Source organism: Motacilla alba, chromosome 12, assembly GCF_015832195.1.
Source record: "Motacilla alba alba isolate MOTALB_02 chromosome 12, Motacilla_alba_V1.0_pri, whole genome shotgun sequence".
Taxonomy (NCBI): Eukaryota; Metazoa; Chordata; class Aves; order Passeriformes; family Motacillidae; genus Motacilla; species Motacilla alba.
Window position 1 is genome coordinate 11,096,576 of NC_052027.1, and position 13,877 is coordinate 11,110,452.

The window sequence follows — 13,877 nt, forward strand, 5'->3', positions numbered from 1 at the left end:
CCCTTGGTGCATATGCAATGCTGCAAGCGCTGTTCTGAAACCTCTGATATTCAAAGGCTCATTTGGTTGACAAGGAGCCTGTGGATTCGTGGACAGATTGTCACACAAACTGTCAGGTTTTTAGAGAGACTATCAGACCTCTCTTTGCCTACGTTATGGAGCACATCAAAGACACAGAAGATGAACCAGACACAGACTGCACAGATCTGACAGAATGGTGGGTGTACATATTCAGAATACTGTACTGCTGGGGGGTGGGGGGAGAGGCTTAATGTGAATAATCAGGGGCTGAAAGTTCCAGAAATGTGACAGTTTTTGGCAGCAATTCCCATCTTTGCATTTATTTATCGAAGGGAGAAAATCTGCCATACTAGAGGCAAACTTGAGAGAGGAAGAAAAATTGTATCAGCAGCAATTTATTTTGCCACTGTACTTTTTCTTTATTACTATTACTCCCAGAGCATTTTCTGAAGATATTTGTATTTTCAGTCAAGGTTCTCTCACTGTGCTTGCAGGCTCTCTTCCCATTTTATCCTGTAGGAGAGACTGGTTTAATGATTACAGCCAAAAAGACTGCTAGGACTTCACAGGTCACTGTACACGGTTAATGACACAGACAAATCCACACTTTCAGAAGTGCCTGCTGGCTCACGGCTCTGTCTGGAGATGCTCAAGAGCTCATTATTCAAAACTTCAAGCCCAACTTATGGGTAATCAGCACATCTGAAGAAATACACCATATCCAGATAACCAAAAAGTGAAGAGAAAAAAGCTATTATAGAAAATACTAACCTTAAGCATTAAGGCCTCACTTTTAAAATGGGGACAATGTTCACTTAATCTTCCAGTGAGCCAGAAACCTCAGTTAATGAATACCTGGAAAAAGTCCCCAGCTCCACAGTTCAAAAATAGTATTACAAAGGATAACTTTATGTCATTCTCCCTTATTAGTGATAGTTGGACAAACATTATAAAGCAACAATGTATTTTACAGGTGACAAAAAAAAGTTACTAAACTATTTCCACAAAGAAATACTGATTACTATTTAGAAAGGAAAATAAAATATAAAATGAAACATTGATAACAAGAAAAAGAAAATGGATTAACACAGATTCCTTTGGCCTGCCTTTACAATATCACTGTCACATAACCTCTAGTTTGCCCTGCAAGGCATCAGTTATTCCAGAGAAAGGAATACTAGTATCTTTTTATATGCATGTTACCATTCAAAAGATTGAAATTCGGCACACAGCAAACAGAAAATAAATAAGATGTTTATCCTAAGATAAAAATAAACCACAAGGAGGACAAAGGAGAGAGGATGGCAGAAGGGATAAGAAAGAAATCAGAAAATATTTGTAAGCAATTTCCATCATTTGACAGTCTCATTCTCTCTGCTTTTAGCAATCTTCTCTTTCACCTGTTTTTTAATGCAGCTGTTTTGCCTCCTCTAAAGGGGCATTGAAGAGACACCTCTGCAGCTGGCAAAGAGGGAAGGCTCCAAAGAGAAGCTCAGAAGGACCACAGACCTCCAATCAATGGAGAGAGGCATTTTCACAGCAGGGCTATTAAGCTGTAAACATTAGCATGAAAATCCAACACCCACAGAGAGCAGGAGCAGCCACACAACTCCTTCATTGCCCATCTCTGGCAGAGACCACTCTGGACACAGCCCTGGGGCAGGATGTCACCCATGGCCTTACTCAGCTTTTGGGCACCACCAGCTCAGTTATGGAACTTTCATTACAGAATCCAGGCAGAGGAAAGGCAACAAGGCAGGTCTCACTTTGAGCCTATTAAACAATAATAGGAATAATTACTTATTAACATTAAATCTGAAAAAATCTCACAATGTCTTGCTGCCAAGGCTTCTCAGGAACATAAATGGAAGAATGTCACATGCACAGTGTACCACACATTCATAGATGCAAGCTAATCTACTCAGAAATTAATCTCTAAACACAGTCTGACAGTAAGGATTATTGCACGCAAGCAACAACAGACTTTGAACTTGGCATTAAATGGAAAGGAAATATAGGTAGCCTTAAAGTTCCAGAAGAAACATTTTGGTATAAGCATCCTGATTATCAGGGGCTTCTTGCTGTATTATCAGCTTCTTGCTGATAAACTTTGTAAGAAAAAGAGGCTGGGGAAACAGTGTTTTTTATAACTGGACATTTTTTCAGGCTCATGGAAAAAAAGTATATCAGTATTTCACCTGCATCTGGACAAGACCAAGCAAAAAATTCAAGCTCTTCAACTAGAGACAGCTTGAGCTCAGACAACAGGAACACAAATAAGGGACAGAACTATGCTTTTCCTGGGGAACAACAGGAGGGAATAAAAGCAAACACCACAAACACTTCAGACCTGGAGGTAAATCTTCTCTCCACAGAACAAATGAACACACAAACTTGAAACCCAGCACTGTTCTGTTTCCAGCCAGCAAGGACAAAGGCTGTGTTCCTCCCTGGGACGCTCTCACAGAAATCAACAGTTAGGACACTATTATGGGGGATTTTTTTTCTTCCTGCAACAAACCCTTGTGTAATCCTCCCTGAAGGAGGAGTTACCTCAGTGCCACACCAATGAGTGATTAGCCATCAGGCATAATGGCTTTTTGCTGCTGCGAAGGAAGCTGCATCTCAACAAATGACCTAAAGGTGAGAGGTCCCATACACTACATTTAATTCTCTAAACAGCCAAAGGAAATTCTGTGGTATACATAACTATCATAAAAAATGAGGTTAAAAAAATGCATAGACATGCTCAGACAGGCACACAATACAGCATTTTTACACGCCCATATGAGTCGTCTTCTCTGATCAAGAACCACAGTCCAGCCAGTTCAAAGCTTGCTGCATGTCAGGGCAAATTAGATGATTTCTGTGTCCCATCCAGTACATCATGAGGCATCTCTGGGGAAAAAAAAAATCCACAACCCAGGCACTCCTCAATTGACCCAGGCGTGCAAGCTCAAGGCAACTTTGCAGCTTGAAATTATGAAAGAAAAAATTTGGCTTCTGTTCAGAAGAATGGGGAGGCAGAAGAAAGGAGAAGGAATTAAGCTGGCTTTCTTATTAAAAGACCTGAAACACAGTAATTGGGAAGGAAAAGAAAAGCTAGCTCTTCTCATAAAATAACCTAGTTATTACAAGTCTTCTCAAACCAGAGGCTTAGAGCTTTATCTCAGCTCCCACATTTTCTTCTCCCATCTCTTGCTCCGCTGTGGCCCCTTGGAGATGGGCACAGATTCAGCAGCCTCTCAGTGTGTCCTGCCTCTGTGGCCATTCCTCACTACTGCTGTCCCCTGTGCAGGGCACCATCTTTTACCTGCTGGCCATTCCACTGCTGAACATCTACCAGGGCAATCTGCTTTCCACATCTGTCAGGGTTCAACTCCCACATAGTTTTATTGCATATGACATGTATATTTACTATTTTTAACTAAAACAAAACAAAATTACCATTATTTAATATTTATTTACAATGGGGCAAAAATGCAAACGGGTGAGCCAGGAAATTGTCATTTGAGGCAAGGTGTTTAATGGCAAACTGTGGCTGGGATCATCCTGGAGGCAGCAGAATGTATGGGCAAACCACCAATTAACCTCAAACCCAAACAAACAAAAATCCACCCCTCATCTTCATGAAACCAGGAGATTCTGTGACAGGCAAAGCAAGTTTGCAGTGGCTGAAGACCTCACTGTGAGCCTGATGGTACACATCTATTTAAAAACATCGAACATGTTATTTACAAGCTACTTCTGAGTCACCCTGGTCTCTGGGGAACATGCATTATATGTTCAAGAAATTGGAGTAGCTCTTTTATTTATGTTTCTTTAAAATGACTGGCAGATGGGGAAAAAACCTTCAGAGAAGTGGCCCCAGGCTGTCATGAAACATGTATTTAACACACCCACAGTAAACTACTAAACACTTCAGAAGGTACAGCCGCTGTAAATATGGAGTAGCTCCTTTTTAAAGTCTGATCTTTGGACTACTTAATTCAGCACAAATTTGAGATCTTCCGGGGAGTCAATTTATAGTAATTATCAGCCATATTTTCCATTAACATGATGACAGCATATACTGTAAGGGCAGAGCCATAATTTTAAGGACCTTTTCAATACAAATCCCAGTCTTGGCTTTATTTTTAAGTCACAATAGTAATGCCTTTTTCCTGCCACATGTGGAAGGACCACTGTGAGCTGAAACAGAAATCTCAGATTCCCCAAAGTCAGGCTCTTATGCAAGTGAATTCCACACACAGGGAAGTTTTGTCTACCTGAACCAATTTCCAAGACTAAGTCTAAATCCGGAATATCCCAAGAGAAGCACAAGCTTCAATCAATGAAATCCCAGCAGACACACAGAATCCAGCCTAAGGTCTGGAACACATTTAATCAATTCACTGTGCTAACTCTCTACAGCTTCATAAAATAGCCAATAGTGCAATAACAGGGCCAGAAATTAATTGTACACTGGTTGGTGAATTACACAGAAATAACAGGCAGCATTGGTATTTATTGCAGCAGGGTGATGTAGTTGCTGTTGAGGTACAACTGCACCTCAGTAAAAACAGGTGAGAGACAGAGGGGGGGTGTGTGCAAGTGCTGCTTTCCATTAGAAAAGTAGCACTGCTTTTGCTGGTAACAGTGTTATCTATATAAATATACATACACATATTTATAAATACCAATTCTGCTTATAAACAAGCATGTAAACAGCAGAAAGAGGGAGGAATCAGAAAATTAAACTATTAGGCAATGAGAAAATGAATGAAATTAAGGGAAAATTGGGTTGAATAAAAAATGCCAAGGGAGGATATCAGAAATATTAGATAATGGGGAAAGCTCTCAGAAGTAAGACAAAAGAACCTCTTGTTTTGCACTTTGTGGACTAGACTTGACAAATGCTCCAGTGTTGAGTTCTAACAAAGAGACAAGATCACATTCTAGGTCTTTTTGTTCTGCCTTTAACAAGTCTTCATAGTGATACACTGATGAGACCAGATACCAGATTGTTATCTAAATTCAGCTGCTAAATTCAGTGTTAAGACACTAAGTTCAAACCACACATTGCCACATTTATTTCACAAGTCGAGCCTGAGGATGGATTCCTCCAAGATGAAGCAGCCCATAAGCATCATTCTCTCCCTCTGCAGAGATACTCTAAATGCCAGGGAAACAAAATCACCGTAAGGCTCTGACAGTTCACCCTTCAGCACACAGACTGCAAACGCATCTCTGCACTAATCGTGCAGGCTGAAGAGGAAGCAAACACTTAGCTGCTGTTTGCATAGAGGCTGCTTGTAATTTGATGTAATGTACTGTACAGCAGTCAACACATATTGAAGGGAGAACATACACACTGCAGCGAAGGCAGAGAGGCTGTGCTGACATCTAACACATTTTAGTTACCTATTATAGATGTTCTTTGAGTTCATCAAATTACCAATCAATTTATCTGATCTCTAAAAGCTGTGTACTGAGGTATATTAACTACTAAACACCACAAGCTTTCAGCAAAAAAGCCATTAAACGGGTGAATTGAGCACAAGGTACTGGAAGTCAGTTTGTGTGTTGGCCACCAGCAAGAAGGAAGTCTCCCTGCAGACAGGGAGACTACAAGGAGCATTAGCCTCCTCTAAAGATGCTCTTCAGCCCTAATGGATGCCTGCAGAAAGCAGAAATCAGGGATGCTGCCCTCCCTGTCATGCTCTTACCCCAGCATGACATCTAATGCCTGAGAAAAACTGAAAAGAAGAGGATGGAAGGTTGGAACCAGTTCAGATGATGATTTCAGGTTCGTTTGCTTTTCAGTTTGTTCCCATTCAGAAATTTAATTCACACACAGGACAGGATCTTCCATTCTCTAAACATCAAAGGCTGTGCCCTGAGAGACTGATAAGAGCCACTGCCACCTGAGAGCAGCAGCCACACAGCCCCAGACAGGCAACCTGAGCAAGTGGAAGTATCTGAATGATCAGGATGGATCTTGTCAACCTATTTCAGAAAGTACACTGGAGATTATTCTTGTGTTCAGAAGATAAAATCAACAGATTGATGAACTGGGTGCTTTGCTGTACTGCTCTACTGGCTTGAAAGGCAAACTGCTTTTTTGCATCATAGACGTTGGAAGTTCAAAGAAAGCACTGGTGGGTTTGTGAGAGGAAGGGTTTGCAAGAAGGGCTGGGGATCAACGGAGAACAGAACAAACTGGATAAGAAATGAAAATGAAATGGTAAAGAATATTGCAATGTTCAATTATGGGGATGGGGACAAGAAATTCTTCTGAAAGGGAAATACATTTTTTGAGACCAAAAGTTCATTTCACACTAGCTGTTCCTCCTCAGGTACCCACAGCACTGGCTAGAGCAAGATTGTGACTAGAGGCAAACAAAGCAGCCCTTACACACATGGCAATAGCTCACACACAGCCCCAAGACATGACAGGAGAAAGCAAATGGTGTCAGTGACACCTGCCAGGACATATCAACTCATTTATCAAAGGGCACTGAATCTTTAACTCCCACTGAGAGGGCAGAGGGTTTGGCTGGAGATAACACCTGAACACAGCTTGTTTGTTCAAAGGTAGCCCAGTGATCCCTAGATCTCATGGATACAGACAAGCCTGGAATCCCAACTCAAGGATGGATTTCTCATCCCCTTCAACAGAAATCCCTCCCCACCTTTACCAGGTGACATCAATTTGTGCAGCCCCACAGAGTCTGCTTTAAATTGATGATGAAGGTCCAACACGAATGTATTGTTCTGGAAGGTTTTTTTGTTCAGGCTTCTATCACTTTTTTCCTGCAGAAACTTTTATTGAGACAAGTCACCAGCCATAAACCAAAAATGACAGTGGACTTGCATGTAGGGGTGACCTTGGCACACCAAAGTGGGAGACAGCTCCAAGAAGAAGGATCAAGGCCAATAGGAATAACAAACAAAAATAACTTTGCCTCCCATTCTTTACACATCCTAAATGCTTTATAAACATGAATTAAATGGGAAGTACAAGGGCAAAAAGAGATTAATTTAAACAAACCAAACAAGATGAATGCCACACACAAAATTACAAGATTTGTGAAGTCAAGCAGAGAAAAAGGCGCAGTCAACCTTATTAATAAAAAAGGTATGTATTCAATGTATTCCTTTCCCACTTGCACAAATACTCTACAGCTTATGAATACCTCTTGTGCTCCTTACTGCTCTGAAAAACTACAAGCAGAGAAACATTGCATATTAATGCACCCACTGCCCACAGCAGTCCACAGCCACCTAACAAGAGATAACGTGGGAGCTGGAGCTTAGGAAAATCCAAACAAAGAGGAGGCATCATCTACAGCAAGGAGTTTCACTTTATCTTCCAAGATTACCTTCGGCCTTTCTCTGCTGTTTTACACCACTCCAAAGCACTGCCCGTGCTTTTGTTGTAGTGTAGCACTGCCCTTAGCTTTTGTCAGGTTGAACTCAGCAAGAGGCCAAATAGCAAAAGGAGTAAAACAAATATTTACTTGGGAGAAAGTATGCAACTAATATGCTAAGTGAAATCTCCTGGCATCTGAAGGGTTCCAGGAGAGGCTGCACTTCTTTCTTACAATGTTTTTTTAAAGGACCTTTCTACTACTAGGAGAAAGCAGGACAAAGCATACTCAGAATCCCTAAGGAAAATCCCAGTTCTGAGCAGTATATATGTTACCTATTTACAACAAGCTGCCTCCATCTCCCTCCCTGCTTCTCAGTAACAAGTAAGTGCATGATAAAACATCATCTTGAGTTTCTCAAGTTGAGTGTGTCTCAGGTTCTCCCTATAGATCATTAGTCTAACTCTCATTCTTTCTACCCAGAGGAACACTACAGTACAAAATCTCATTCAAAACAGTTGAGAGAAGACACACATTTTATAAAATATTTCAAATTACATGGATGAGATCTAAAATTACTGAAACAACTCAGAGTTAGAAGTTTAACCACTTATAACAAATTAGACAGGTCTCATTACTGGATTACTTATTGGAGATGAAACAGTCACACTGGAAACACAGGTGTGGAATGGAATGTCTGTATCACCAGCTCCAACCCTGCAATCACACACAGTCATACAAGAAACAGTCATTTCAAAGGAGCTTTTCCCTCTCATTTTCCTGATTACCAAAATATTTCAGGCACTCCAAAACAAAAACATATATGTGACCCATGAGATAGAAACACACAACTACAACAAACTATCAGAGTTAAAGTGAGGAAGATGAAGGGTTTTACCAGTGTAATGATCCTCTGCAAGGAATTTGTTCAATAAAATTTGATTAAAAATAATCTCTAAGAAGCATGCACCGCACTGCAGGCAAAACAAAGCCCACCACCCCTTCCAACACACACCACCCCTGACAAACTGACAATGAAGGGTGCAGTGGGAAGAATATTCCCAGCAATTAATCCCAGCATTGCCTTAATCCCAGTACATCCACTGTATATATTCAAGTCTGCACTCAAAACAGAGGAATGCTGCCAGTAGCAGCAGTGTGTGGCATTTGCTCAACACAAGTCAGAAGTGCAAATCAAGTGTCAGGCTCTACAAAGAAACAGAGAACCAAACAGTGATTCTGACACAGCTGCCACACACATTCACAGTCCCCCCACATCCCGAGCACTGTGCACTCAGCCCTGGTTCACAACACTCTGAGGATTAAACATGTGAGGAGAAGTTCCAAAAATGACTAGCCAGGATGGTCAAAGCACTTGGGGCAAATAGCCCATAACCTTGCTTTGATTACAGAATGGGTAAGGTTGGAAGGGACCACAGTGGGTCATCTGGTCCCATACCTCCCTGCTCAAGCAGGGTCACCCCAGAGCACATGGCACAGGATTGTGTCCAGATGCTCCTTGACTGTCTCCAGTGAAGGAGACTCCACGGCCTCTTTTCCCATCAGTTCAGTTCTTACAGTTGTCCCTGGACATTCAGTCACAGCCAGGACCAGCACACTGAACTAGATGGATCCTTACTGTAACACAGAACTGCTGCTCTCATTGTCTCATTTCCTCCAGTGCTTCAGTAGAAGATGTAGGGAAACCCCAAGAGCTGAAATACTGCAATTATTTTTTCATATATGCCTTTTCCCGTGAAAATTTTAATAAGACTGTCTGGAGAAACTGAGTTTCTCAAGATCTGTTTGAAATAAGGTAAACCTATAGTTCACCTCATGCAAAACTAAAGGCAAAGCCTTTTTAGCATTTTTATAGCTTTACTGTTTCACAACACTTTGCCCTCCCATTATAAGCTATTCCATCATATAGATGGAATAACTGAGATAGATGGACTAAATAATTGTTTCAAACTCCCAAAAGAGAAACTGCTATTAGAAAATGAGCAGGTTTTTCCTTCCAATTCTCTGCTCTGTCCAGTAGATTACAGTACTCTTTCAAAGATTACAAAATAAAAGGATAATGTATTCACACAATCTGCTGCATTCAAGGGAACTACTGAGTTCAATTCTGGTCGATACGTCTCAAATACAGAGCTGCTAGGGGGAAAGAGCCAAAAGACAAACAAGTAGAATGGGAAACCTGGAAAAAAATCATTCAATCAGAGGCTGAAAAGGTGAGGACTGCACAGTTTAATGGGAAGGTAAAAGAGGGAACAGGAGTCTGCAGATAATGAATAATGAGGAGAATTTCTTTTATCTCCTTTACATAAAGGATATGAAATGCAAAAAAATATTTAGAACTGATAACAGAGAATTTATAGAATATATAAGTCAACCTGTGGCACACACAGCCACATGATGTTGGAGGCACAGAGCTAAACAGGGCTACAGGAAAAATGCCTGAGATGCACAGAAGAACAATGGCACTAAATCAACTTTCGGTGAATAAAAATACTGAATGAAAATAAACTCTTGTGCAGCAGGGCATGTGTCTGCCTCCCATTGACAACATTTAGGAAGACTCTTCTCAAAGCTGCTCTCCAAAAGTTTTCTTTGTCACTTTGTTCTGGTGATTTTTTTGTTTTCTTCTTCCTTCAAAGCCTTTACAAACTGACCAGAGGAAACAGGATAGCCTCTGTGTTTGATTCACTGAGCAGCTCTTATGCTGTAAGAACTATGTAACACAATTACTCCTAGCATCCTACAGGGAAGGTACTGAGTTTTTAACATCAATAGTTCAAAACATCCTTCAAAAACAAATCTTTAAGTCTCCGACTGCTGAATCCTGTCATCATGCAGAAGTAGGGACAAAACCAACCTGGGCACAGCAGGGGAAGAGAGAGGGGAATTCCTGATAGCCTGATCCTTAGAAGGAGAAATTTCAGCTCGCTAACTCCACACTGAGCCATATTCATTCACTCCCAGCCAAACACCTCTGAACTACCAGTGAGCACACTTCAAGTGACCATCCCCTTTTAAAACACCAGAGAAAGCAAAATTCTATTTCAGAGCTCTCTCCCACCATCCCCTTACTGAGAGCTTTTTTCTAATATTGACATACACATACACAGATATATAAAAATATATCTAAGCCTGAGTTGGAAAGCTTTAGCACAGCGGAAGGAAAAATATATAAATAAATGTCAAGGTCTGCGTGTATTCAACAAATAAAAGCAGAATTATATAAAAGCAACAGCTAATAAAAAAAGATTGTTCTGTGCTGCATTTTCCATCTTTCCAACCATTATAGGAATAAAATTATCCTCAGAGAAGATCAAAAACCTTTTTCAAAACTAATACAATTAAGCTTTATTACACTGTTTCAAGTACATTTCTCTCCTTTCCCTTCTATCCCCCACCACCTCCCACTCCAATCCAGACTAACGGTTGGAGACATTCTTCTATTTTATTACCAGCAAAATGCTAGCCTTTAAGGGTCAGAAACTATCCAGGGTTTCAAGACAGGAATGAAAACCCGTTCTTTTATCTATTTGCTTTTATACACGTAACAACTAGAAGATAGTTTCTCTGTAGCTCTGCAGTTTGACCAGGACTATGGGCAGCTCACCTTACTCCCCCAAGAAGATCCTGCACTATCACGTTGTTTATAAAGGTGTTCCTGTAGCAAGGGACATGGACTTGAAAACACAAATGACAACAAAAGATTTCAAAAAGAGGACAATGAAGCCTCTCCCCAGAGGGAGACTGGGGAGAGACAGACTTCTCCCCACTCCACTGTCCACAAAGGACACACTCACAGGTTTCCCCTGTAATTTCCGCTTCACGAAACCAGATCCGGCGAGAAGAACATAATAGAAGCAAACAGCATGGGATCAAGAAATTGCAAAAATTCCCTTTGCCTATGAACATATGGACAACTGTGATAATTAGAACGATAGCTGCTAGATTGTTTGCAATTTCACTGAACAATCCCCATTATCTAGAAATAGAATTTAAAATACAAATGCAACACTGAGTGGTAGTTTTAATAGTTTATTTTTAATGAATTGCACGGATTAAAGTGTTGCAAAATTGTATCGTGTGAATTTGCTCACAGGCATGTTTTACCACTGATGGCTCAAAAATGCAGCACGGACAGTCATACAGTAGGAGGGAATGAAAAGAGGAATAGATATGCCAACAGCTCCCTACCGTTTCTATAATCTACAGTTTTCCCATGTTCCATACTCACCATCCTGCTACATATTGGTAGTAAAACTGATTGATTTCTCAGTCTCTTTACAACCCACTCTGTTCATTGTTTGCACTACTTTTTAGTCACATAACACAACTACAAGTCGAATGTATGCAACTCCCTGTCAGGAGGTCTAATTGCTTCAAATTGGAGAAGATTATTCTCCACATTTATTAAAAAATAAAGACTACTTATAACATTATTTCATTTTGCCAAGAAGTGAAGAACACATTAGTTCATAAGGAACAGCACGGCTGCTCCTAGTTTTATGGCATCAATTTTTAAAAACTCATCATGGTAAACAATTAAACAGAGAAGCAAATCCCACGTTTAGGGGAGAGATTCAAATCCCTAAATGGATTTTCAAAGGTCATTTCAGGCTTAAAAGATGCTTGACAGTGTCTCTTTAAATCACGTTTATTTCAAAGGCTTATCCACCAAGAAGCAGGCAGTGTACTGCAGCACCACTCTTTGAACTGTTAGGCTCCCCAGAGAAAAATCGTTAATACAACTTTAATTCATATTTATAGCAAAATTTATGTTGTAGTGGTTGATTACTTTTTTTATTAAGGAAAGGATTTTTAACAAAAGGAATAAAAATCAGGGCACTTGTTTGTTTTTTCAATTTGGCTTTCACCTAAATCCCATGGTAAAAAAGATAATAGAGTTTGAACTACCAGAAATCCTTTTTAAAAATCATCCAGTTAAAAAAAAACCTTTATTTTTCAAACACAAATTGCTCAAAAGATTTGTCCAGCTTTTTCATCACTTATGTAAGGGGTGAGGGGCAGATAAGATGCTGTCAGCTGACAGTTCCAGGTTGCAGCACAACACATCTTGGTTCTGTATCTTTTGGATCCACACAGATCCGTGTCCTACCCCTGCAGGGGCCAGAAATAAAGACAACTCAGCCTTACCTTCTTCTCAATGCGGGCCAACTGCTCTTGATAGAAGGCCTCTTGTCGCTTCAGGTCTGCCTCCCAGCCTTGCAGCTCCACAGCCTGGCAAAGACAACAAAACAGCAGCAGTAGAAGAAGAAATTAAAAATAAACAATGCAGTGCAAGGAAAGCACATGAGATGCAGACTAGAAGGGACAAAAAAAAAAAAAAAAATCACTGCTCAGGACTCGTGGATGGGATCCCCCTCAGTGGAACTACGTACCTTAAGAATTGCAGCTCGTTTTGGGTTATCCCCCAACGTTTGAAATGCTCTTATTAGCATCCTACTCAAACTCAAACCCTTGGTTTTACACTTCTTGTTAAATGAAAACATATAATCACAGAAAGGTGACACTTTCCCATTCTCTTTTTCAGAACTCCATCTTATCCATGTCTGTTTTTCCATGAATCATGACAGTCATTACTCAAATGTTTTTCCCCTTATCTTAAAAAAAACCAACCAAATCCCCTCAGATCCTCCTCTTTATAAACCCTTGCCCCTTGGAGTGTCCAAAAGCTTCTAAGGATTAAATACTTCCCTACAACAGACATATATAGGACTATCCAGATAATTAAGTACTCTCTCCACGTGCTCTCCATGCATTCCCCATCAGTACCCCCGGAGATCCTCTGGCTGGTGCTGCAAGAGGGAAGACGGCTGTCAAAGAATTTATCTTCTATCTTACAAATTATAAGCATGGCACTATCAAAATAGTAAAATCTGGTATTCATCAACTAAAGAGTGCTCAATTAAAAAGTTTGTGTGGGCACAGCAACAGCTGTAGCCTTCTAGCTCCTTACAGCCAGCACCACTTAATTATATTCCCACCCCTAAACTGAACTAGCATTAAGAAAACATGACATTGATGGAACTAAATCAAATTTCTCAAGTTTAAAAATAACAAGCAACAAAATCAAGAAAAAATGGCAGTTGTTCTACATCCCCCATCCCACCTCAAAATCTCTGAGGCCACAGAAGTTAACAGCAGGCAGAAGACCTTTCAAAACCAGAATGATTAGCCTGCTTAACATGGACACAAACCCTGCCAAGCCATAGCATCCCAGCAACATTCTCTTAACATTCTCTTCTAATGATGGCACAACCACAGAAAATGCTGGTCCAACATGATTAAGCAGCTGGGACAGAAATATCCCCGTGGGCTCAGACCTGTCATTTTATGGCCAAAAGCCATTGCTAACGAGAAAAATTACATCTGAAAGCAAGTTGCTGTGCATGTCCTTCTTTCTGCTCCCCTGCTGATGGAAATACAGTGGTATAATAGGGCTTAGAAAAGATTTTAATCTAGGCA

The 13,877-nt window shown here is 40.5% G+C and overlaps 1 protein-coding gene across 7 annotated transcripts in view; it reads right to left on the reverse strand.

Moving 5' to 3' along the window:
• Positions 1–13,877, reverse strand: part of CHCHD6 (coiled-coil-helix-coiled-coil-helix domain containing 6) — a 109,899-nt gene that overhangs the window by 59,736 nt on the left and 36,286 nt on the right. For 6 of the 7 annotated variants that reach the window (XM_038148777.1, XM_038148778.1, XM_038148781.1 and 3 more), the window contains one exon: positions 12,546–12,629. The exons of the other annotated variant lie outside the window; for it this stretch is intronic. In XM_038148777.1, coding sequence (XP_038004705.1) covers positions 12,546–12,629 — 84 coding nt within the window. The remainder of the gene's footprint in view (positions 1–12,545; positions 12,630–13,877) is intronic. 7 annotated transcript variants of the gene reach the window in all.